This window comes from Gallus gallus, chromosome 7, assembly GCF_016699485.2.
Source record: "Gallus gallus isolate bGalGal1 chromosome 7, bGalGal1.mat.broiler.GRCg7b, whole genome shotgun sequence".
In the NCBI taxonomy this organism is placed as follows: domain Eukaryota; kingdom Metazoa; phylum Chordata; class Aves; order Galliformes; family Phasianidae; genus Gallus; species Gallus gallus.
In genome coordinates, this window is record NC_052538.1 from 27,946,396 (window position 1) to 27,969,268 (window position 22,873).

At 40.1% G+C, this 22,873-nt stretch overlaps 1 protein-coding gene across 8 annotated transcripts; it reads right to left on the reverse strand.

Moving 5' to 3' along the window:
• Nucleotides 1–1,847: 1,847 nt before the first annotated feature.
• Nucleotides 1,848–22,076, reverse strand: CFAP221 (cilia and flagella associated protein 221). 8 transcript variants are annotated; one of them, XM_004942966.5, is made up of 25 exons: nt 22,029–22,076; nt 20,871–20,913; nt 19,472–19,635; nt 18,927–19,027; nt 18,249–18,335; nt 18,056–18,151; nt 17,488–17,588; nt 15,420–15,523; nt 14,656–14,815; nt 14,020–14,143; nt 13,822–13,933; nt 13,494–13,602; nt 12,873–12,960; nt 11,670–11,759; nt 10,256–10,351; nt 9,294–9,384; nt 8,386–8,513; nt 7,891–7,971; nt 6,732–6,839; nt 6,441–6,587; nt 5,015–5,173; nt 4,618–4,712; nt 4,023–4,112; nt 3,715–3,834; nt 1,848–1,977 (listed from the first exon to the last, which is right to left on the reverse strand). In XM_004942966.5, the coding sequence occupies exons 3-25, from the start codon at nt 19,587–19,589 to the stop codon at nt 1,854–1,856; spliced, it is 2,529 nt and encodes an 842-aa protein (XP_004943023.2). In that variant the 5' UTR covers nt 19,590–19,635; nt 20,871–20,913; nt 22,029–22,076; the 3' UTR covers nt 1,848–1,853. The 8 variants fall into 8 exon arrangements, with proteins under 8 accessions (XP_004943023.2, XP_040559581.1, XP_040559583.1 ...); XM_040703647.2 differs by having other exon boundaries at nt 22,016–22,076; XM_040703649.2 differs by having other exon boundaries at nt 21,736–22,076.
• Between the last annotated feature and the right edge of the window lie 797 nt (nt 22,077–22,873).

The window sequence follows — 22,873 nt, forward strand, 5'->3', positions numbered from 1 at the left end:
CACTATTGCTATTGAATCCTGCTAGCCAAACCTCAAAAATGACCCTATAAAGCATGTCAGTGATTACTAACAATTAGCTCTAAAACTATACACATACATGCATAGAAATGTACTCCAAAATTTACACTCTGATTGAATCCATTATAGATCATAACAGTGTTAAAAAACTACTGTCAAAAATATTCCAGTGTACTGAGTAAGGTTACATCAAAAGTACAACTTCCATTACTTCACTCCTCACATGAATCTTTTTTCTTTTCATTTATTTTTTGTAAGCCCTCAGCCCTTTCCATAAAACACTGAACAGCTGTAGAACTGTGAATAACCATTAATTGCAAGTTAGAATCCTTGTTGTCTATATCTCATCTCTGAAAGTGCTGTGCAGTCAACTGGGAGAACACTTAAGTAGCCTCCTGTCTGAAAATCTAAGGCTTCTAGTTATTTAGCCAAATTCCATGTTTTTAGACATACCTGGATTTCCTCTGGTTATCACCTCCAAGGGAAGGGTCAGCCTCATATTATGAGTCACCTTAGAAGGAAGCATGGACAGGTCTGTGCATTACTGGCTGTAAAAAACAGTCCATTAGGACTTCAGGAACAATTTAGAGCAATATAACAGCTTTTTCTTACTTTGTGTACACTGAACCCTGGCCCACAGAAGCATTAACACATAGAAAGGAAAATCACTTACATAAAATGGAATTACAGTTCTTTGAAGGGCTGGCATCCACGGGGAGAGAAATGGAGAAGCTTGACTCATTTCCATTGTGATGACAATGAAACTCTGCGGAGGAGAGACTACTGCAAAAACAAACATCAGCTCTGGTTACTCCGATCATCCTTATTTCTAAGTGTTTCTAAACACTCTAACAGGCTTTAAAGGCTGCAGAGATAGTATATAGCTAGTACAATACAAGCTAGTTTCAAGCTTTATTTTCACTCTCTTTTCCCATTTTCTATCTCCTTCAGCTTTTTAGTGTGTCTACACTGATCTCTCTGAAATAAATTTCTTTTCCTAGGGTCTCTGGGAAGAAGTATACTTCCTAGAAAAGTATAAGTATTGCTGTATTTTCCATCCCTTCCAGTACAGAAGATGTATAATTTTTAGAGCAAATAGCCTGGACCACTCTTCAAAACGAGCCACTAGTTGGAAAAAAACCCAAACAACAATTTTATCTTATGTTCAGCTTGCACACAAGAAAGTGAGAGTCATCTCAGTTGAAAAGTGATATGCTGAGCAATCTGCTTTTCTACAGAATACATTCTGAGCATCAGAATGCTCTCCTGAAGCTCTGAAGTTCATCACTCCAATCCACACCCCCTTGTCAAGAGACCTGTGCCTCCAATCAAACACCTAAACAGCTAATTAGATCTCCTTAGACATTATCTTTTTAGATAGTAACAGTGTTCAAAGTCTACCATTCCATTAAGAATCACAAGTTCACGGTTTACAGTCAAGGCTGACACAATGACATACCTGCAAAAATTCAAGGATAGGCAATAACAACAGTCTGAAGAATCTGTTCATTAAGGCTTCTCAAATTTTATTTAAAAATAATGAGCTCTAGATTAATTACCAAACTATTTACAAGGTAATACTGTGGTTTTCTGATCCTTCACACCATTAAAAAAAATAAGCAGGTAGGTGGCTGAGGGTTGTCATAGGAGCAGTTGCTGTGTTTGGGGAAGCTATCACACAGTTCTTGGCAGAAGTAACATTGCTGGTGGTTCCTTTATCTTTGCATAAGAAGTTGCTGACCTCACTGAACACACGTAGATATAACTGTGACATAGGAGGCCTCACATGTTTACAGGATAAATTGCACCAAACCACAGACTTCATATAATTATTCTTAGTCAAGAATCAGGGCTTTATTTAGTGCTTTCATCTTCATCTTCTCCATGTGTTTTTGAACCCTTTCTCTGAGTCCATTGTCTTGGGGTTGAAAATCTCCATCAGGATGTTTGTGTGGGTCTCTGCAAGAAGTTTAGAAGATGATTAGTATTTATAATAGCCATGGAAGCTACTTAGCAATGTGGGCAAAAACAAAGGAAGAGATGCATATTATTTCTCTCTTTTTTTAAACACTGACCACAGACAGTTTTCCATTACTTATACAGAACTGCAAAAGGAGTCAAATTATGAAAAAAGCATTCACTCTTCATTTGGCCAGTTAGAAAAATTAACCATCTGATAAATAAACACTAAGTTGAGTTCCTACTTTTTTTTTCCTCTAAGAAACGCATATTGGAATGGCCAAAGCAAGAAAATTTATAAGAAAACTTATTTGCCTTAGGGATAAAGCGTGGAAACTGCTGTGGAGGAGCAGTAAGGTGTCCTCAATGAAACACCAGCCCAGCAGTAACAATGAAAAAACTTTCAGTGACAAAAAAAAGGACTTGCACTTCAGTGCTTGCTAATAACATTTTGGTGCACGTCCTATTAAATGTAACATATACTGAAAAACCTCAATTAAAGCAGACTGCTCAAATGAGTCAGACACAGACAAAAATTGAATGAAATGAATACCTGAAATATACATACCTAGAGGTGTTTAACATGGAGAAGTATTTTCAGTTTTGAAGAAAGCATCAAAAGAATGAACCTTATGATTATCAAACTATTTACCCAGAAAAAGTACCATCCAACACTGTACAGTTGTGAAGAAAAAAAGGTGATTCTTTTGTTACATAGGCTGTATCAAATCCCCATGTTCTAACAAGCAAAGTGTCATAAAATGCAAAAAGCAGCAGGGTCACACACACACGTTTTTACAGCTAATTATTTCCAATCAGTGCTGAAGTAATCACAATACAGCAATCAGTGCTCTGTCAGAGATCTCATACTCAGCACTGTTTTAAAGTTTAATGGCTGACAGTTGCAGAAAATCTGAACGTCAGTCATTCCCTCTAAAATTAAAGAAAATGAGGCTTTGAAATCTCTTGGTGAGAACTCTTAGTTTCAGGCAATTACATACATCCTGACTAGGTGGGTATCTAAGCATTGTCATGACCACTTCAAAGAGACTGCATCTGTTGGATGGAAACATCAATTCCACAAAGACACACAAGGTATCTGTGAAAACACCAGGTTCTATCTCAGCAAGTTCTCCTGTGTTCCCCTGAAATCATTTCTTTCACTTATACTGCCTCCTACTCAAGTCCACTGCCCCCAGTGTTCCGCTTATGAGCTGATATGCCTCCTTGCATCCTTCCTGTAACATCACATACCCCCCAAGTTTCACATAGTGCACCTACTTCTGCTTCCAGCCCCATAGAACTGCTGGGCAGCCTCATACACTGTTCTAAAACCACTGTGGTAATAATCAACTCCCTTAATGATCCTCATTTTCTCAGGTTTCCTAATCCTCAAGATTCCTGCGCTGAACTACAAATTGAGTACATCAGCCTGATAGTACTGGAGGCAGGTGACAGAATTTGTCCCTGTGTGAGGTTACTTTCATGGTAAAACTGAAGTTAGAGACATCCAGGCCAGTGTGTCAATTTAATATCTGTTTTCTTATGTCCAATTCAGAGATCATATTTACAGTGCAAAATGCAATATAGGAGTCTTCTGATTTGCTCAAAGTGCCAGATCTGGTTCCCACTCAGTGATGGAGCCCCTACAACATCTCAATATGACTTTCTCCGTAATTCTGAAGATGTCTTCAGAGTCCTTCCCCTTCCTTTTCTCTAATTTCAAATTCTACTTACCTTTCTTTCTTTGCTGATTTTACTTTGCCTTCTTCTGTGAGCATCTGCTCAATTTGTGGAAATTCAGCACTCAGCATCTCTGGAGTAAGAAGCACTTCAAATTCAGTTTCATCTGTCCCACTAAAACCATTAACATGAAGAACAATCAGTACTTAAAATTATTTTTTTAGACAATAAAACCAGAAGTGTCTTATTCCAGACAGACTTTGTGCTTTTGCCTTTGATAATCTCTCAGAAAGTGTTTAGACACATCCATACAAGCAATTAAGACAATAAATCACATTGAACATAGAAGAGAAGAAACTTACAGGTCAATTACATTCTCTCTGTCTCTCTCAGGCAAGTTATACAGCACTGGTGGTACATCTCTGGGAAGCATATCTAAACTGTAAGGATCCCTGTGATGGAAATGGTATTTAAGATGAGCAGAGAGTAACTGCAGTCAGTAGTTATGTTGTGCAGCTCCACAAAAGTAGCTGTAGTTCTAGAGAAGATTATGTATTTTTAAATAATCCTGGAAAAAAAAATAGTGCACCAGAAATGAATGCAGTATGAGCCTGGGAGATGCTGGCTACCACTGGGTGCAGGTGCCCACATGTTAACAAGTTCTACTATTCATAGTTCTGCAGGACAAACACAGTTTGTACTTCCCAGAGTCTTCTGGTTCTGAATCAAAATGCATTCAGTGTAAACGTTACTAGAAGTCCAGACTGAATCCAGGGCTAGGCATTAATCATAACCCACCCTCCAAGGAGGGTGAACAGGGGTTCTCATTCATTTTGGATTGCTGAGAAGCAAGCAAGTCAACCCGTAGACCCACTTTTACCTGTGGGACTGGTCACCAGTCATGTAGTTTCAAGCACCAGAAACTGCAGGTGAGAGGCTCTTCAATGTTTTTCTTACCTCGACGTTGTACTTGTTGATATGGGAGTGTTAGGAAAGGTCAAATACACCACTGGTAAGAATTGCCTCCAGTCCATTACTCCACAAATCACTTCCTGAAATTACAAGTGCTATAGCCGTCAGACTTCTAATGCATAATGCAGTGGGGAGAGATGCTCTGTCCTGCAAGCTTCCAACTTCTTGGTTGAGAAGCAAATCTGAAGAGCTATGTTTCTCCTTATTTAAAAGATACTACCTCCACTGCAAGGTCATGAAAATACAATACATGGCAAAAAGAAAGAGCAGAGAAATACTCAGAGATAATTAACATCTAACAATAAGAAGTTATTCTGATCCATGCACTGGTTATTCAGGTGCACACAATTTTTACTCATACAATAAACTATAAAGGTCATACCTCATGATGCAGAAATTTTTTTTGTGTGATTGGAATACTGGATCCCTTGGGACATTCCTTGGTAAAGGTATATTTTGGATGAGGACAAAGATGATATTCAATATTTGTTTCACAGTAAGTTAAAGGAGGTAAAAGTGGAAATAATCCTGGAGTGGGGTTCTAAAAACAGAAGAAAGGATTTAAAAAACAATTCTGAGCACAGTAAAGAATTAAATTGATGAAAATTCAATGCCTCGTTTATTCATGTTCTGCTGTCCAAAATCCAACAATTTATTTACTCCCAAATCTAATACTGGTTCTCTGAACAGTTCAGAATCCAAGGGAGGGAAGTGGCCTTGCTGTAGTGGAAGTCTGTGAGCATTTTACCATCTACTTCACTGCACTAGCATCTGTTTCTGCATTCAGTTCAATGCTGGGTAGCATCGGGTCAGACCTGGCTCTTACACCAACATGACAAAGGGATGAGGGATGCACAGAGGATCTCATCAGCAAGTCCACTGGAGTCCTCGCTACATGCAGTGGGAACAAGTTATGTGTGTTGTGCCAAGACCACCAGACTAGCACATTGGGCTCTGGGCCATTTTAGCTAAGTAACACTGAAAGACTGAGCCACCCAATTCAGGCACAGCGCCATGCTGGCATGGAGATGCTGTCTGTACCCATGTAGAGCACCTCACTGAGCCATACAGCTGTCTCCACCTTCTCACAATCACCCAGGGACCCTCCAGGCTGTGCTGCGCCATGTGGAAAATACCTTCTGCAGTTGGTGCCAAGTAGTACAATCTACATAAAAAAAATAAGTAACAGAAAATCCTCCCACACACCTGGCTATGATTTTTTTGAATCTCTGTGCCTAATAATTGGAAATGTGGCTTTGGTATGCTATGAAAACTACTGGAAACTAAGGCAGCAGGATGCAATGTGAGCAAACTGCCTACCTTCACTTTTCTCAGTCTACTCAAGGATCAGGCAGAAGCGCAGTATCCTGGCTGAAGAGAAGACTCTATCTGTCCTACTAACTTGGGCAAGAGCATGAGGTTATAGAAGGACTGAGATGCCAAGATCATGGCTTCCTTTCTAATGTGCAGATGAAGAAACGAATGGAGAAGGGAGAGGCCCCAAGGTGCATCAGGAAATCCTGGGATCAGTGAGCATCTGTGGAGTATAGGACCAAGTTCACCACCCTCACTGGCAATTTTGTATTACCAGCCCTCCCCTCTTAAACTTATCCAAATTCCACCTCAAAGTGAAATGGTGTCACTCTCTGTGGGATGAGCTCTGTGGCTCCCACCTACCAGGGCTTGCACCATGAGGGATTACTCACACTGGCAGGTAGTTTTAAATACCAATCTGAGTAAGAGTACTGACCACTAATAAACACCCTTTCACCTCCTTTCCCACTTTGTGGAAGTCAACTGCTACTTACAAAAATGCGAAGAGGGTTGCTCTCTGTAGGGTAGACTAAAGCTTGGGGAGGAACCAATTTTAAAAGGCCGATATCTCTTTCTGCTACTTCTTCAGATGATGGCTTGTGATAGTCCTTAGGAGAAGCAACTACTTGAGCCAACTCATCCTTGAAAAACACAGACAAAGCTTTTCAGAGCATATGGAGTCTTTTGTCATAAAACGTTGGAACAAAACTAATCAAGTAATTGTAGAAATGTAGAAGTGGGAATGACTTCAGCAAGGAAAGTTTGTATTAGAGATGATCTGTTACCTGGGCTCCCTGTCTCAGAGCTCGAAAAAGCTTTTGAGTTTTGGAACTTGCAGCTGTACGATGTGCACGAAGTGGCTGATACTTTATAATGCTGAAATGCTGAGGAACCTAAGCACAAAGAAGAAAAATGTGCTACAGGAGATGACAATAATCACTTTTGATAAACTCATAGATGGAATAGAACTTTCCATTCCATTTATCACAGACATCACATATCTGTGGGAGAAGATATTCAGACTGCCATTCTACTATGCAGAATATGACCAAAATTTTGATAAGTCATACTTTACTAGGGCAAGCTGAATGAGTACGTAAAGGAACATTTCTTTTCTATGAAAGACTGTGGGATTAGCATTTTTGTGATCAAATATACTGAACTTAATGGGGTAGAGAAAAGCTCTATTAAGCAACATAACACTGGTAGGCAAAGAACAATATATATAACAAAGAGAAAGGACACTAATAGAAAGTTTCTATACTTGTTATAACACGTGGGGGAAAAAAAAAGCAAAGAGGAGGAAATTGAGCCAAAATCTTCATGGATTTGAACCTGAGGAAGTATTTTCCACTTTGATAGGTGTGGAACTTGGACTTATGCTATTCAAAAAACTGAGAGGGAAGGCTTTAGAGGCCAGGAGAAAAAAATTGTTTCTGAACTCATACGGCTAAAAAAAACCCCACAGTACTACATATTTCAAGAATGAGATGTTTGCATCTTCTATGCAGGAACTAAGCATAAAGAACTGTACCCCAAATGAACAGACAATTGCAATCACTTTCTAAAAGGACAGACACTTCTATAGTGGATGGTATTTTTGGTAACAGTAATTAATTAATGGTAATGGTATTTTTGCTCTCTGAAATCAAAGGAAAGCCTATGTGTCATGGAAGACTTGCAGCATCCTCATTCATAGATGCATCTTGTTGCTTGAGATACAAGAATTTCAGCTGAGGTCATTCATCTCTGCCTGGAGAGATATGTGCTGACTGCAAGCTTGTTACTTATGGAAATGAGATTTGTTGTTTAAAAAAAGCACGCTAATTGCACAGCCTTAAGGCAACATTTCTACTAGGCTGCACACTGAGGCCACTGAATCAGGTAGACAACACATCTAACTGGACTGGGGAAAGAGAGAAACAGGGAGCTGTACTGACTCACCTTCAAGCTGTATATGGGAAGAAAGCGTTTCATTTTCACACCTATAGGTTTGACAGGAACTGGACCAAGAGCATCAGGCTCCTGGAAGAATACAGTATTTTAAGCCCCTTAATATGGTGGACATTTTGTTTTGCATTGACAGTAGATCATCAGCATGGCTATCTGAAAACATACTAAGTAATTATGCAAACATTTTAATACTTCTGCCCTTCCTAGGACACTTCAGTTACCTTTTAAATTTATTCCCCTGGGCAAAAATCATAGATTTTAACTAACTTTGGTATTAAACATAATTTCAGAATGATATTGAGAGAATGCAAATATTTTAACCGCTTTCAGCAGTACTATCAATAAATCTGAAGTCCTGAACTAACTGGTCGGAACTCCACAACACTAGTTATGTTGTAAAGGATAAAAACAAGCTATACTGGGCCTGGGGACAATGTCATCAGCAAAATTTTGAGTAGTGGCCAACATTTTGGTTACTATGCCTACCAAATCACGGCGTACTTTGAGGAAACCGTAAGAGGAAAACTGAGAAGGTAAAATTTGATCTTCAGATATGCTGGAAGAAATGCCTTTGGGTTCTTCACTTCCCTCTGTTTGCCTCAGACTCCCTTTTTCTGTCAAGAATGGAAAGCAAATATTAAGATTTTGTAATATACTTCAATACACTGCTTCAGAAATAGAATCAAGACAAAACGTATTTAAGATCTTCCTAACACAGGACACGCTTATTCATTTTAATACAAAAAGCAAGGTAATCTTTCCTAAAGTCCATCTATAAGATAGCGCGCACAAAACCTTCAACTAATAAACAGATCTAATTTCCTCCTTTCAAGGACATTACAGCCCACCCATTCAAGTAAGGTGCTCTATTTTCACTCAAGGCAGAGACAAGTCAGAACACCTCTATTACACTATCTGCCATTATACTTCCTACTCCAAGCACCCCTGCAACTCCCGCATACGGGGAATTAAAGAGCACTTGTTTGCAGAGGCAGAAGGGCTGATATGGAAAGGTGTTCTAACAGTTGTTACACAGCGCGCGTATGAGGTGACATGAAGTAAGAAACACAAATTCTCTTCAGTCGTCACTATTACCAACTGTGGCTGCTCTATAATTAAGTTAATAAGTTGCAAGGCTCTTAAAAAGGGATTGTTTTTAAGTATCATAAATAATGTGTAAAATATGCATGTATTAAAATGTGTCTTTTTACAACAGCCATTTCCACTGTGTCACACATCTGTTTTTTGCTTGAAGACCCCTCTGTAGAAACTATTTATGTGTATATATATACACACACACAAGCATATATTTGATGCACCTGACTTACCATAGCTTAACACAAATTATCAATAATTGATTGTCAATCTACCTATCAACTTCTTCTGCTCCTTACCAGATGTAGAGCTTTCCTCCAAACCTTCAGCTTCCCTTGTTAGTCCACGGAACAGAAGCAGTAGATGATTTAGACGAGACTGAATCACAATCTGAAGGAATTATTTTGAATTTAAGTTTAATATTAAGCTTAAGATTCTAAGATCTACAGTCATTGCAATATATGTACATTACAACTGTATACTACAATGGTCACCCGAACCATCTGTGTCAGAATTTTTGCTGTAGTTTTCTGTTCAGGACAGATAAAAATGGAGAAAAATAGCTTTTGAAAGGAACTTAACTCCACAGCAACATTACACAAAAGAAATGGACTGTACAAACTATCTGGGCCATTTACTTCAAAGATCTTCCTCTTAGTGAAAGAGGCTTTCCTTATAAACAGCCCATACCTCTTTTATTAGAACTTATGCCCATTGTTTCCTGTGTTTCCACCATACACCACAGCAAAGAAGCTAGCTCCATCTTCAGTAACCTCCTCCAAGGAGTTGAAAGGTGCTGCCTGCTCCCACCACTTCCGCTTTTCAGGCTGAGTAAGACCAGCTATCCCAGTGTCTCCCCACTACTCAGACACCAGCCACCTTAGCAGCCTGACACTGAACTGAACCCATTTTAGTGATATTTTTTATACTGGGGTCCCAAAACTAAGCATAGTATTCTGTATGCATTTTGAAGTCTTCTCTTTTTGTTCAAAAGTATTTTTTATTTGAAAAAAAAATCTAAGTCCTTCTACATCCCCTTAGTATTGATTGTTTTTTTTTTTTCTTAAAAAAGAAAATCTTTAACCAACAGCTGAAGACAATAATCACTCCAGATCCTTATTTTCTGGTGAAGCAGAGACAACTAACAAACTATCAGATCCCTAGCTAGCTATGAAGTCTTCCTACGTGCTAGTTTGCATGCTCTTTTGTGCCATTTCCAAGGCACTATGCTATCACACTGCATTCTAGTTGTTCACATTACCTTATACGCTGCTTGTTGGAATTTCCTCAACATCCTGTTTCTGTTTGCCCAAGGGTCATTACGGAGCAAGTCAAACGTGGGGTGGACATTTGAATGCTGCGTGGTATTTAAAAGAAAAAAAAATTTTAGAACTAGACAAGGAATGGATTTCCTCCCTCCTTGGCCAGAATCCTTACATTATCTCCCAGTACTGAAATTAAGTTAAGCGAAAGTGCTCCATCAAATTAATTCATTCCAGGTCCACGTCACTCGACTCGCATTTAAGCAGAATACTTCACTGCAGGTCTTAAAGGGAGGTAATCAAATACTGCAGATACAACATGGTGAGTGCAGAGGTAATGTAGCATGTTCTGCATTCACACATAAAGGACAGTCACATACTAAGAGTGGAGTCCAATACATGGGCAGACAGACAGTAGGAAGAGTGGACGAAGTCTCTAGTGAGTATGTACTTCACCCTGCACAAACGCGAAGTTGGAATAGCTGTAAAGGCTCAGAATGAAGGCCCAGCAAACACAGCATTTCTCTCCAATAATAGCTTGAAATACAAACTTACAGGAAGGCAAAAGATCAGGGTAAAACTAGAGTGACAATTCACCAGAATAACCTCCCAACATCTAATTACCTCCTACTTTGGACATACTTCAGACAGAAGTGATATCTACATTTAACGCTCTTTGAACATAAGTCAGTCTCTTTCTTCATGCATTAATCTCTTCAGTTTTAGTTTGATGTGACAGAAAGATGTAGCACCAGATGGGACTCCATCGATGCTATAGTACAGTACCCTTCAACAGAACAGCCACTCAACCAAAATTTAGATTAGGAAAGTGCTCAGGACTGCACACAACCCCATGCCACACTTGCCAAACAATTTTCAGTGCTTCTTAACAGACATAAGAGAACAGGAGCAGAGCAGCTACCACAGCTATGATGTTCTGTAAGAAGCAAGCAGCAATGATTCATCCATTGTTCCTTCAATAGCAGACTATTTATTAAACAAAGTTCCCAATTATCCCAGGAAATGTATCCTAGCAATTACCACGCACCAGAGACAAAAAAAGCCCTGGTTACCAGAAAAGTTCTTGTCGATTCAACCTGCAAGGTAAAGGTCACAAAACTTGTGATTTGCTTAGTTGTATGTTAAAGAATGAGAATGCTACTCCTGTGAGAGCTTCCAGAAATGAGCAGTATGAACCTCAAGTTATGCCTGTAGATTTCTACTCGTCTGTCACAAGAGAAGATCAGAGTCAGAAGATGAGTTGTGCACACAGCTCACAGCTGGCTTTACTGCAGTAAGATGGGGAACAGGACATTGATTCAGAAATGGCCATATTAGGAGGAAAAGCAATCAGTGACAAATATTTATGGCTGTTTTTTTAGCTTCGCAAGTGATAAAAGCATCAAAACAAACCTGCTCAACAAGCCGTAAGACACGTCGGGAAGAAACCTCTACTTCGTTCCTTTGAAACTCCTTTTCTATGATAGGATCTCCTCTTTGGATCTAAGTTGTCACCAGGAAGAGCAATTAGTCCAAAGTATTCAGTGATTTTTTTCCTCATGTACAATTAGGGGAAACTCACAATGTAACACTCTAGAAGTACTTCACAAAACAGACTTCACAAACCACTCCCTTTCAGTGAATGATTATTACAACCCTGTAGTAAGTTAAAGTAAAATAATGTTCTTTTAGGACCAAGAGATATCTACAGACACTACAACTAACACATAAACATGTAAATATTTCTAAACAAGGTCGTCTAATTCAATGATACAAGCAGCTCACATTCTAGATTGTGGATTTCTTCTTTTACCTATTTCCTCCCTTCCTATTATTAAAAATGTTTGAATTTATTCATGCTTAATTCAGTGTATAAATTAAAGTCTTGACCCTGTCTATAAATAATTTTATTGCCATAAACAGTGCCTTGGAACTCAGTGGGAACCAGAAGCTACCTGTATGTCTAGAAGGCAGGATAGAAGGGACAAGCCCCACCAGTCCTTTGTAAGTCCCTGAGGGTTGTGCTATATGTGGACAAATATTTTCTGTCACTACCTACTGTTGCTGTCACCTCCACAGAAGATAGACTGCAGTCTGGGGTGACTGGAAGAAATCAAAAGGCCGTGAGAGTGAGTGTGTAGCAGAAGAATGCACTGAATTATCTTCCTATGGCAGAAGTCTAGGATGTCTTTCTATGACATGAGTGTACTGACTGGGTTTAGTTCTTCAGTAGTGAGTCATGCAGAAAGGTACAGCATAAACAGGAGGCTGGCTGCATCCACAGTGCTGACAGAACTGCTGCAATGCTGCACTGTCATGTAGCTAGATGAAAACCTACCAGGTTGAGCAAATACCTAATTACATTTCCATTAATAACTTAGTAACTTATCCTTCTCTCTGTCCACCCCCAAAGAAAAAAAACACCACTCTCTCAAGTAACACTGATACAAAGAAAAAGACACAAATGCATGAAGAAATTCAACTAGCACAGGTTTGTATCAATGTATTAAGAAAAACTGAAGATGTAGAGAGCATAATACAATTCATTAGCACACTGAATGTAGTCTGAAAGTACAAGTTTAATTTTGAATTTATAGAAAAACAACAAAGACTAACCTTATATTGCTCTTCTTCCCTCTCTCGACTTTCAATAACCTCTCTTTTAAATTCTACAGAGACAGGATCTTTGCCTTTACGAACCTGCCTGTATTTCCAGTAGAAATAAGAAAAACATTTCACTTAATGCACTGTTTGTTTTATTTAAAGTTTAAGAGGCTGATTCTCCTATCCCTAAGGTGTTTAGGTGTAGTATTCAGCATAAAAACAGCTCTGAGCACAAATGAAACCCCAGTATGCTTATGCAGGAATATGAATTTTGCTTTTCACCTTTTGATGTGCAATTTCATTCACACCATTACATATTTTAGCCTTGACTTACTGACAACCATAAGAAAATCTCCCTTTAAGGGCACAAAGCAGGATGAGATGCATGAGGTTAGATGAACAAGGTTTTCAGAAAGTTTCTAAATGCAACTGTAATACAATTAAAGGTCTCATTGGGTACACTCATGTTGCTCTTAGGCAGGAGGGATGAAAAGGAAAGTGAAACAACAGTTTCTTAACTGTAAAACAAGTCTATCAGGACACAAAATGGCAGCATTATGCACCAGTGCATACTGCACACATCATTCACAGAGGCCTTAGTCAGTAAATCTCAGTGTTTTAATTAACACTTACCACTTTAGATTATTTGCTTCCTCTTCCTTAATGTTTTGTTTGACTTTTAGCTCAAACATGGCTTCCTTCATCTGCCTTGTTTTTATTCCTTCATTGCCTTGGCAAAGGACTGGAAGAATATCAGAAAGTCATATACTAGATTGAATTTTTAATTGGGAAATAACACTTATGGTGATAACTGAACTCCTTAATACATAGGCTACTTCAGCTAAAGTGAGTTTCTTACAAAAATAACAGTCACATAGCCTCAGAAATTCTAAAGCAAAGTTTCTGAACAGAAACCTAGAAATACTGATAAGACCAAGCTCATGCTTGTTAACTATGTTACCTTCTTTCAAGTTCTTAATCTTCAATTTGCCTGGCTCCTGATTCAAAACAGTAGCTACAGCATATGGATTTGACAAGTCTGTGGGGAATTTCAGGTTCTGGTATTCAATTTCCTAAGAGATATAAATTAATAGGAAGAAACAGAAACAAGAAAGATTTTCAGCCCAGGAAAGAACTCGTATTTATTATTTCTTCACACCTTTACTTTTTGAATAGCCTTGGATCGTGGTAGGCTGAACTTGTCTCTTCTCCACACCAGTGATTTTCCAATAGACGCTGCTTTTTTCTCTGGATGCCTCTGCTGTTTTTCAAATTGTTCTTTTCTAGGCAACAGAAGGAAAAACATTGCTCTTCTAAGTTCTCTGTAAATGGTATCTAATCTTATTGCGTGAATTTATATCCCTTCTAGACATACAAGGGCACTGGAAATACTTTCCCAAATTACAAGTGAAATCAAACTTTCTAATCTCGCTAATTCCACAGTTCACAAAAAAAATTAGGTAGAGCTCAAAAGATCTTATTGCTCAAAAAACTATCTTGCAAGGCCTCAGCAATAAGAATAACATAGATCAGACATAATAAGCTGAACATGTTCAACACTTAAAAGATATTTAATATTATTTTGTGACAGTTTTAGTTCATTCGGAAGTGCATTCTGAGTGAATGATGTAAGAAAGCAGGTAAAAAAAACTTGTTAACATTAACTTGTTAACAACATCAGTGCATTTTAAGTCATCACAGATACAAATGCCTAAAATGATCACAGTAAAAAGGCATTAAATCCTATTACACAGTATTTTTTAGAACTGGGCAAAGAGCAGTCAGCCACACGTACATTTGACCCAGATGGGGTGTTGATGTTCCTGTGAACACACAAACATAGGGTTTTGAGTGGAACTGTGAAATCAGTAACTGCATTTTCATTTGTGCTGTTCCATACTCAAGGGGGGAATATTTCACAGTAACTTCCTCTTTCCCATTTCCTGGAATGATTCCTGTGATTAGAGAAGAAAAACAGTAAGAGTTCATCTAACATGAGCCCACTTAAGTATGCTCAAATGAATTCTGGACTACATTTTTAAAATAATAGTAGTGTTTTAGTTGATGGCAGTGGGCCTGGAAAATATTTCAGGTCTCAAAGTGTCCTTCCAGTACTACCAGTTAGCTTAAAATCACTACCCCTTGTCCTCCCTTGATATACTGCATCTTTTTAAAACATACAGTCAGAAGGAATATTATTCTGAAGGAATGACCCAAACCGAAGCAGTAGTTCACCTTTGTGAACCACATGTCTGATAGAGTACAAATACTACTTCCGAAGAGGGATGACACATCCAAAAATCAGAAAACTTAAGATATTCAGAGTTCACATCAAAGTTGTCATAACCACAGGCAAGATTTTATTCTCTTAAGGTCCTCTCTACACTAGGGGAAAAAAAAAAATAGATCAGAAGCTTTATAACCTCAGAAGATTATTTGAGTAATTACTTAAATTAAAATGTTAACAACTTAGCTGTCAGCGTGGACAGGAACACTGATGTTTAACACTGTCAGATTATCATCAGTAATTTCAAGTAACTTTAAGTAAGTGCAAGCTACCAGATATTGGCTGGACGGTGAATGCTCTGTGAGGCTGAATAAAATCAATGTGGAATTCAAAGTCTATCGGGCAACTGCACTGCAACGGGATAACATACTCCTTACTGAAAAGAGAGTAACAAAGAAATAAAAGTTAAACTACAGTTGATATATATCTTGATATACCTGCTAGTTATTTTGCATCTTCACTTACTTCCTCTGACCCACACAGAATCTCATTACATAAAAATTCATACAATTTACTTTTCAGAAGTTATTTTTGTGCATCCTTACATTCTTGTACGCTGCAATATCTAGTTAGTACAAACAATCCAAACTGGAGCCACAGTAAGTGCAGAACCAGAAACCAGTCTCATCCCATAGCCCTGCTTGTGGAAGAGGATCAAAAAAATACCAAACTCTCTGCAGACTTCAAGAGGGTTGAATACTCCAGTACATCAGAATGACTGGACCACCTTAGAAATAATCACACTAAGGACTCATTTTCATAAAAGCCTTGTATGTTTCACAGTGGTTGTGTGAGGGGCATTACCACATATCTTATCAAGCTGCCTTGCTTTGGTATGTATCTGTTTTTAAGAATCAAACAACAACACTTTTGTGTTTCTGTAATGCCATCCATCAGCTTAGGAACCAAGTCCAATTTACCCAGGCTTACTCCTGCTTTTTGTAAACTGACTGAAATCCTACCCTGCTGATTAGCAAAGAACGCATGTTATACACAGTGTTCTTTTGTAAAGTGCATTTTGAAGTGGCTAGGGAAATAAACAATAATAGCAAGGTCTTTTTTCCTCTGCCTTAATATAACCTGTTCATGAAGATGTAATGGTAGATTGGGAAAGCAATTTCTTTTAAGGTGTAGTGCAGCTTCTACAGTAACCAAAGTGCCTTAAAAACACAGCAATCATTTCATCTGCTGCCTAATGGATGTTCTGTACCTAAAGAGAAAGCTGGGTGGTAGAATGTAGGACTTACAATATGCTTCTGAAAGTAAAAGGGATTTTTTTTCCTTTGATATCAGTGGGCTGTGGAGCACAGTCCCAGGGATTCTTTTAACAATCAGAAAGATCAATACAGTAGAATGGTGACACAGTAGGCATAATTACAAAAGGACTAGTACAATGGAAAAGTACTCACCTATCTCTGAAGATCTAGGCTCACAGGGAAAGCTCCCCAAGAGAGGCATCTCCAACCAAAAATTTGTCTACAGTGGCAGTCAGCCCTTAAATGAGGTCTAAGAGCGGTGCAGCCAGGCTCCACCCCTTCCAGTCACACAGGTGAACTGCCTTCACCTGTGTTCCCAAGGCTGACTGGATCCTTTCCCCAGGTGCCCAATCAGTGGTTCAGGCCATGACTCAACAGTTACCATACAATTCTGTACAGTAACAGGTATCTCAGAGAGAGCTTTACATTACAGAACAAACCAACATAATTTTAAACACGGCACAACTAGACACTAATCAACAGATTCTCTTTTCTCCTTTTCCCCTTTCCAGTTTCTGTTAACAATCACCACTTATTTGTTCATGAGAGCAGTCAGTGTCACGTCTATCAAAGAGAGTGTAAGATGAAGTCTATGCTATCAGAAGATCACGTTAAGTATTTTCAAATAGAAGAAGCAAATCTAATGACTGACTGATCTTTGGACTGAGGTTAGCTATTTGCTATCACTGAATTACACTTACAATTACTAGCTCACACTTGAATTTCCAGAACCATTCTTCTTCACAAGGAAGATCTGTAGGGTTTACTAGTGTTAAAAAGACACAGTACTTGGAAGTGTAGATTATAGACAAGAGTTATATTGCCTCACCATATGATGAATGAAGTGAATCAGCACCAATGTAGACTAGCTAAACCTCATTTCAACTATGTGTATGTTTAGTTTGTACAGCATCCACTTTCCTGTGACTGCACTTTCATATATGGAACTGTTTTGCAGTCCAGATAGTAGCTGAATTCCTTAAAGCTTCTAAAGACCTTAAGATGTACAAACAGGGGAAAATGAGATTTTTCAGGTTTGGTGCATGTCCCACAAACACTGGACAGACTTGTGTCCTTAACCCACCTCTGACCAATGGATACATCAGACATATTTATAAATGATGGAAATTCCAACACATTCACAGTAGGGTAAGCATGCACAGGAACAACTAATGTATCTTCTCCCTGCAAAAAAAAAAAGGGGGGGGGGGGTGAATATTTTTTATTGTAATGAATGTTATGCCAAGTAAAAGTTTCTGTAATAGCTGGTAGGTAAGTGAGCATGGAATACATTCAGTATCATCTCTGTGGCTGCTTAGGATCTTGATATTCTGCTTGCTTGTAGTATGCACCTGTTTTTACCATACTTTCAGTAACTATCTAAAGCACCTCCAGAGCTTCTCTGCTAAGACATTGCATCAGTGTGGCATAAGGGCTGGGCAATGAGTATATTGTATCCACAGCTCTGGGATATTTACAGAGGAAAAAAAGACAACAGATGCTTAAACCCAAATACTAAAATCCTGACACACTGGGAATAAAACCCACACAGTTCTAGGTGATAAACTGTACCTTTAATGTAATCACCAAGTCTGAATAGTCCCTTCATTCCATTAGAACTTCAGGTATATTTTCTTGTAATAAATCCTCACCTGACAGTGAATTCGGATGCAGTCATAGTAATAACGCCACTCATCAGGACAAAAATCAACAGTAACCACATATGACAAGCCAGGGACAAGTCGATGCTAGAAAATGACCCAAAATAAGATAGAAGACATGTAAAAGCTGCAAACAGAAACAGCGCTGCCTGCAAGCAGCCACGTTAAGTTTTCTGACACTTACTGTTTTGTTGTATTTGATCAGAAAATACTTTGTCTGGGGTGGTATAATGTGAGGGTTTATTACATTGTCAGAAATATTTATCAGCTTCTGTAAAACAGAATATATATATATATATACCAATGCGATGTTACAATATAAGAGATCAACTGAGAAAGCCAACTGTATGTTTTATGAAACCATCCACAGGCACATTAATAAGGAAGACAGACAAAGGGAAAGCAGAGAGATGAAGAGGAAATACTCAAAGTGTTCACAGGAAAGAAAAAACAAGCTATGCCCTAACTTTTGTTTCTTAGATTATACTGCTCCTGGAAGAAGGCTAGAGTTGCTTTAAACATCTGTGCACCAGAGAACACAGTTCTCACTCAGCAATAGTCTGCCCAAGTACGTGTTGATAACAGTCCTTTTGGAAGTTAAAGCATGAATCCTTTATCCATGACTTGCAAGTCACATACCACTGTAACACACAGACACATGAAAAAAAGAAGTAAAATAGAGACCCCAGAGGAGAGTGGTGCATACAGCATGGTACTTGTCTTGTTACCACAGAGCCACTGATTCTAAAAGTGCTGCCTTTTAGTGTGCTCATGGAGCAAATGGCCTCATGACCACAAGCAGTCTACTCAGCTTCTGTTATCCTTTTATAAGCCCCAAGAGGATTCCTGCCCTGACACTTACCAGTGTCTGCTGGTGATGTTTTCCAACTTCATACCCTCCATAGTGTAATACAGCAGGCTCTGCCTGTATAACATTGCTCTTCTTACGTTCTGAATAAACCTCTACAGAGAAAGACGGTAAAGCATGGGGAATAGGCAACCAACTAACACACACACACTGACTGACACATTTAGCAAGTATATTTATGTTGAACTCAATATATTATAGAGAGAAAAAGGAAACAGAGCTGATTTGTCTTGGTAAGCAGGCATGACTTTTTAAATGGAGGGTTAAGGTGACATCTACTACCCCAGCAGATCCACGATCCTTTCACCAGTTTAATCTCATGGCATCTGTCTCTTCAATAAGCCACCACAAAGCTTTTGGGTCAGCCAAGATAAGTACAGCTGTTATTTTTTTCCTGACTTGCTCTCCCATGATTTGGGCTCTGAGGGACACATAGGATGGGAGTTTGGCCTGTGAGTTGAGAAAAATAATCTAATATCCTCAAAATAACTCCTAGGATTGCTTCAAGGTTGGGGAACGGTGAGGGAACACAAACTTACTTGATTCCAGCAGGTGATTGGGGATAGCATGTCTCTTTTTAGGTTCCTCCACCAGGCTGCCCAGAACACTGGGTATTTTCTTGAAGATTTCTGTGGAGGCTGATTCAACCACATCCATGTTGGGACACAACTGGAATCTGAATGGTACTAAAATTCATCAGCACCTAGGGTCAAATTAAAATAACGTAATGATGAAGCTGTCTTCCCACTGGTAACATCTGTTGACTAAAATCTCCTAAAACCATTTAGAAGTTTTTGTTTCTCTACTTTCCTTCTGAAGCAGATTACAGAATACAACAAATCCCAAGACCAGTTGAAATCCTTCCCCCTATATGAGCAGTGGATTTACTGTCTAACATTCTTGATTGTAACTGGTAAGCATAAATACCACATAGCTAATAGACAAATATCTTCCAAGGTGGACATAAATATATAGTAAACTTCCAATCATTTCAGAGAGCAAAGTGTCAAATCTTCCAACAGACTTGCATCATTATTCCTTTTGAGATTATTCACATTAGGTCCACTGTGGTACAGAGGCTAGGAAAGTCCATCCCACTGCAGGAGAGAACATGGCTAAACTAGGAAAAAGGCAAGCTGTGGAAGCAGTGACACACTCCAAAACCCCACCACTTTGCTCTAAGTCAAACTTGCAGTCAGAAACGACTCTACATTTAACACAACCTATTTTGTGTAAGAGTGCTCCAAATTTTTGACAAATGCTTCAGTTATCTACCTCACTTCTGCATGCAACTTCTTAAAACCTTCCCACAACATTTTGCGCAATGTATCCTGCCCTGCGGACAGTGAATCTTCAGAGGTGGAGTTAGCAGTACAAGCGTGGCGCCTGATCAGGGCAGGACACCTTTCAGCTAGTAAGCTGAGCTTAAGGAAACTTGGTTCATGCCAGCTTCCCAAAGCACACCCCAAAAGGTCTGCTGCAGAGATACCACGTATGCTAGGGACATGTGTGCAGGATGGGGTGATTCCAGGAGCCTTGCTTCCATGGCAAGCTCCAGAACTTCATCTGTCCTAGGGCTTACAAGGGACATTGGCTGTAGGACATTAGAAGGTCCTTCTAATGATCCCACTATCCAAACCGACTTGTGCAGTCTTGTTCTTCTAATCTCTCCTGAGTGTTTGTGTTATTAACTCGCAGATTCATTTTTAATTTTTAAATATTAATATGAGGGATAAGAAAATTGGCATTTGAATCTTTTGTTTAGATAGCATCAGTTGGGTTATTTGTTTAGTGATGATAACTATAAAACCAGAAGGCCTAGAATATTATAAATCTTGTTTTAAGTAAGCACAGTTATCAGAACATAAACGTATTTAATGAAAAGAGCAAACATTGCACAATGAGAACACCAGACATTACCCATCCACAAGAAATTACCTTCCCAAATATAGCACACAGTCATTGGTTCTCCTATGAACAGCTGTAGGGAGAGAAGGAGAATCAGAGAATCATAAAGTTTGGAAAAGACCTCGAAGATAAACAAGTCCAACTGCTGATCCATCCCCACCATGCTCACTAACCATGTTCCTCAGTGTCATATCTCCACAGATCCTAAACACCGTCAGGGGTGGTGACTCTACTACCTCCCTGAGAAGATACTTCTGAGTTCAACAGCAGCCATTCTGGATTTTTCACCTCTTGAGATGCTTCATTTTATGTTTGCTCTTCATGAACGGGAAGCTGAGTGCCCAGCTCAGGATGATGCCACATTAGTATCAGTGCACACCTGAATGCACTCAGCATTATACCTAATGGACGCTCCTCCTGCCAGGCTCATGTCACAGGGCAACTTTCTTCTCTGAAACAGCGGTGATGCAGTGGCACAGGCTGCCCAGGGAGTGGGGGAGTCACCATCCCTGGAGGTGTCCAAGGACCATGGAGATGTGGTACTGAGGGACATGGTCAGTGGGCATGGTGGGGGTGGGTTGGGTGAGCTTAGGGGTCTTTTCCAACCTTAATGAGTCTATGAACTTATTGGGGAACAGAGGCTCGATGGCTGATGAGCTGCTCGGACAACAGCACTGGTTATATTATCTACACTACAGCAGTACTTCAAGATCCAGTGTGGCTGAAGTTGAACTGTTAGCACCAAAAATCAAAACCTAGGAGCAATATTACCCTTGTTTTGCTTCGTCACTCTCAAACAGGCTTGAATGGCCCTAAATGGCCCCAACATGTAATTAACACAGGTCAATACAGCCGTGAGGGAAGGAGGGCTGAGGCAAAGCAATGCCCCACACACCTGGGTCGGCACTTCTGAGGGCTGACATGGACATGGTCCCACACTGCATTCTGTGGGCCCAAGCCTGGCATATGTCTATTTTTCTAGTCTGCTTTAGGTCTTCCAGACAAAAGTTGAGAGCTTTTCCACGCTCATAACGTCGTTTTGGTTTACAACCTCACCTAGTATTAACCAACAAATAAGACAGAGGCTTAACAACACATGCTACCGCTACCCCGGCCTCAATACTATTTCCCACTCCGCGACCCCGAGCGCACACTTCCCCCATGCATTAGAAAACCTGCGAGACGAACCGCGCACACGAGTACGGCCACCTCCGCGCCGGTTGCCGGGCAACGGGTATCCACGCGGGCGGCTCCGCTTCCGCCCGGCAGGGGAGAGCGCCCGCCTCCCACGGGGGCGCCGCGCTGAGGGGACGGCGGCGGGGTGGGGCGGGACGGCTGGGCGGGAAGGGATGTGTCTGCAAAACCCGCCTTTTTTTTGCCCCCTTTGGCACCAAAAATGGAACCGGCTCGATCGCGTCGGGCTTGTTTGGGTCTTCCAAGCAAAAGGCCGTGGGAATAGAGCTGAGCAAACAGTGTGCTGACATAGTTCTCTTCCCACGGAAACGCGCTTCGTGTGCGCGGCTCTGTTTGCACGGTCCTAATGGAGTGTAAACCTGAACCCACATCCGCCTCCATGTCACAGGGCTGAGTACAATACACGGCTGGAAAACGCTGTGTAGGGTTACCAGAGAGGCAGCACATACATGCAAAAGGTGGCAGAAAAGAGGGTTGTTGGCCAGCAGAGCGGTGGGCTTCGTTGGGACGGTTGAGATAAATAAGGATTGGGAACTGAGGTTTAAACAGGTGATTCTCACCTCAGTTTCGTATCTCCGTTATGGCTATCAGATGCAAAGGTTTGCACAGGTGACAGTTTTCCAGGTCTTATCTGGCATCCATCTCCTGTCGAGCCCTCAGCCTGCAGATAAGCATAATGTGAGGGTCACGCAATGCTAGGGTGTTCATTCGCCTGTCAGTGTCTGAATCCAGCATCAGCTCCCCAAACCCCTTGGCAACCACTGCCTGTGCCAGCAAATACCCCCCCACCCAGAAGTGCTTCCAGAAGCACAGCTCCCTTGGTGCCACAAACACACGAG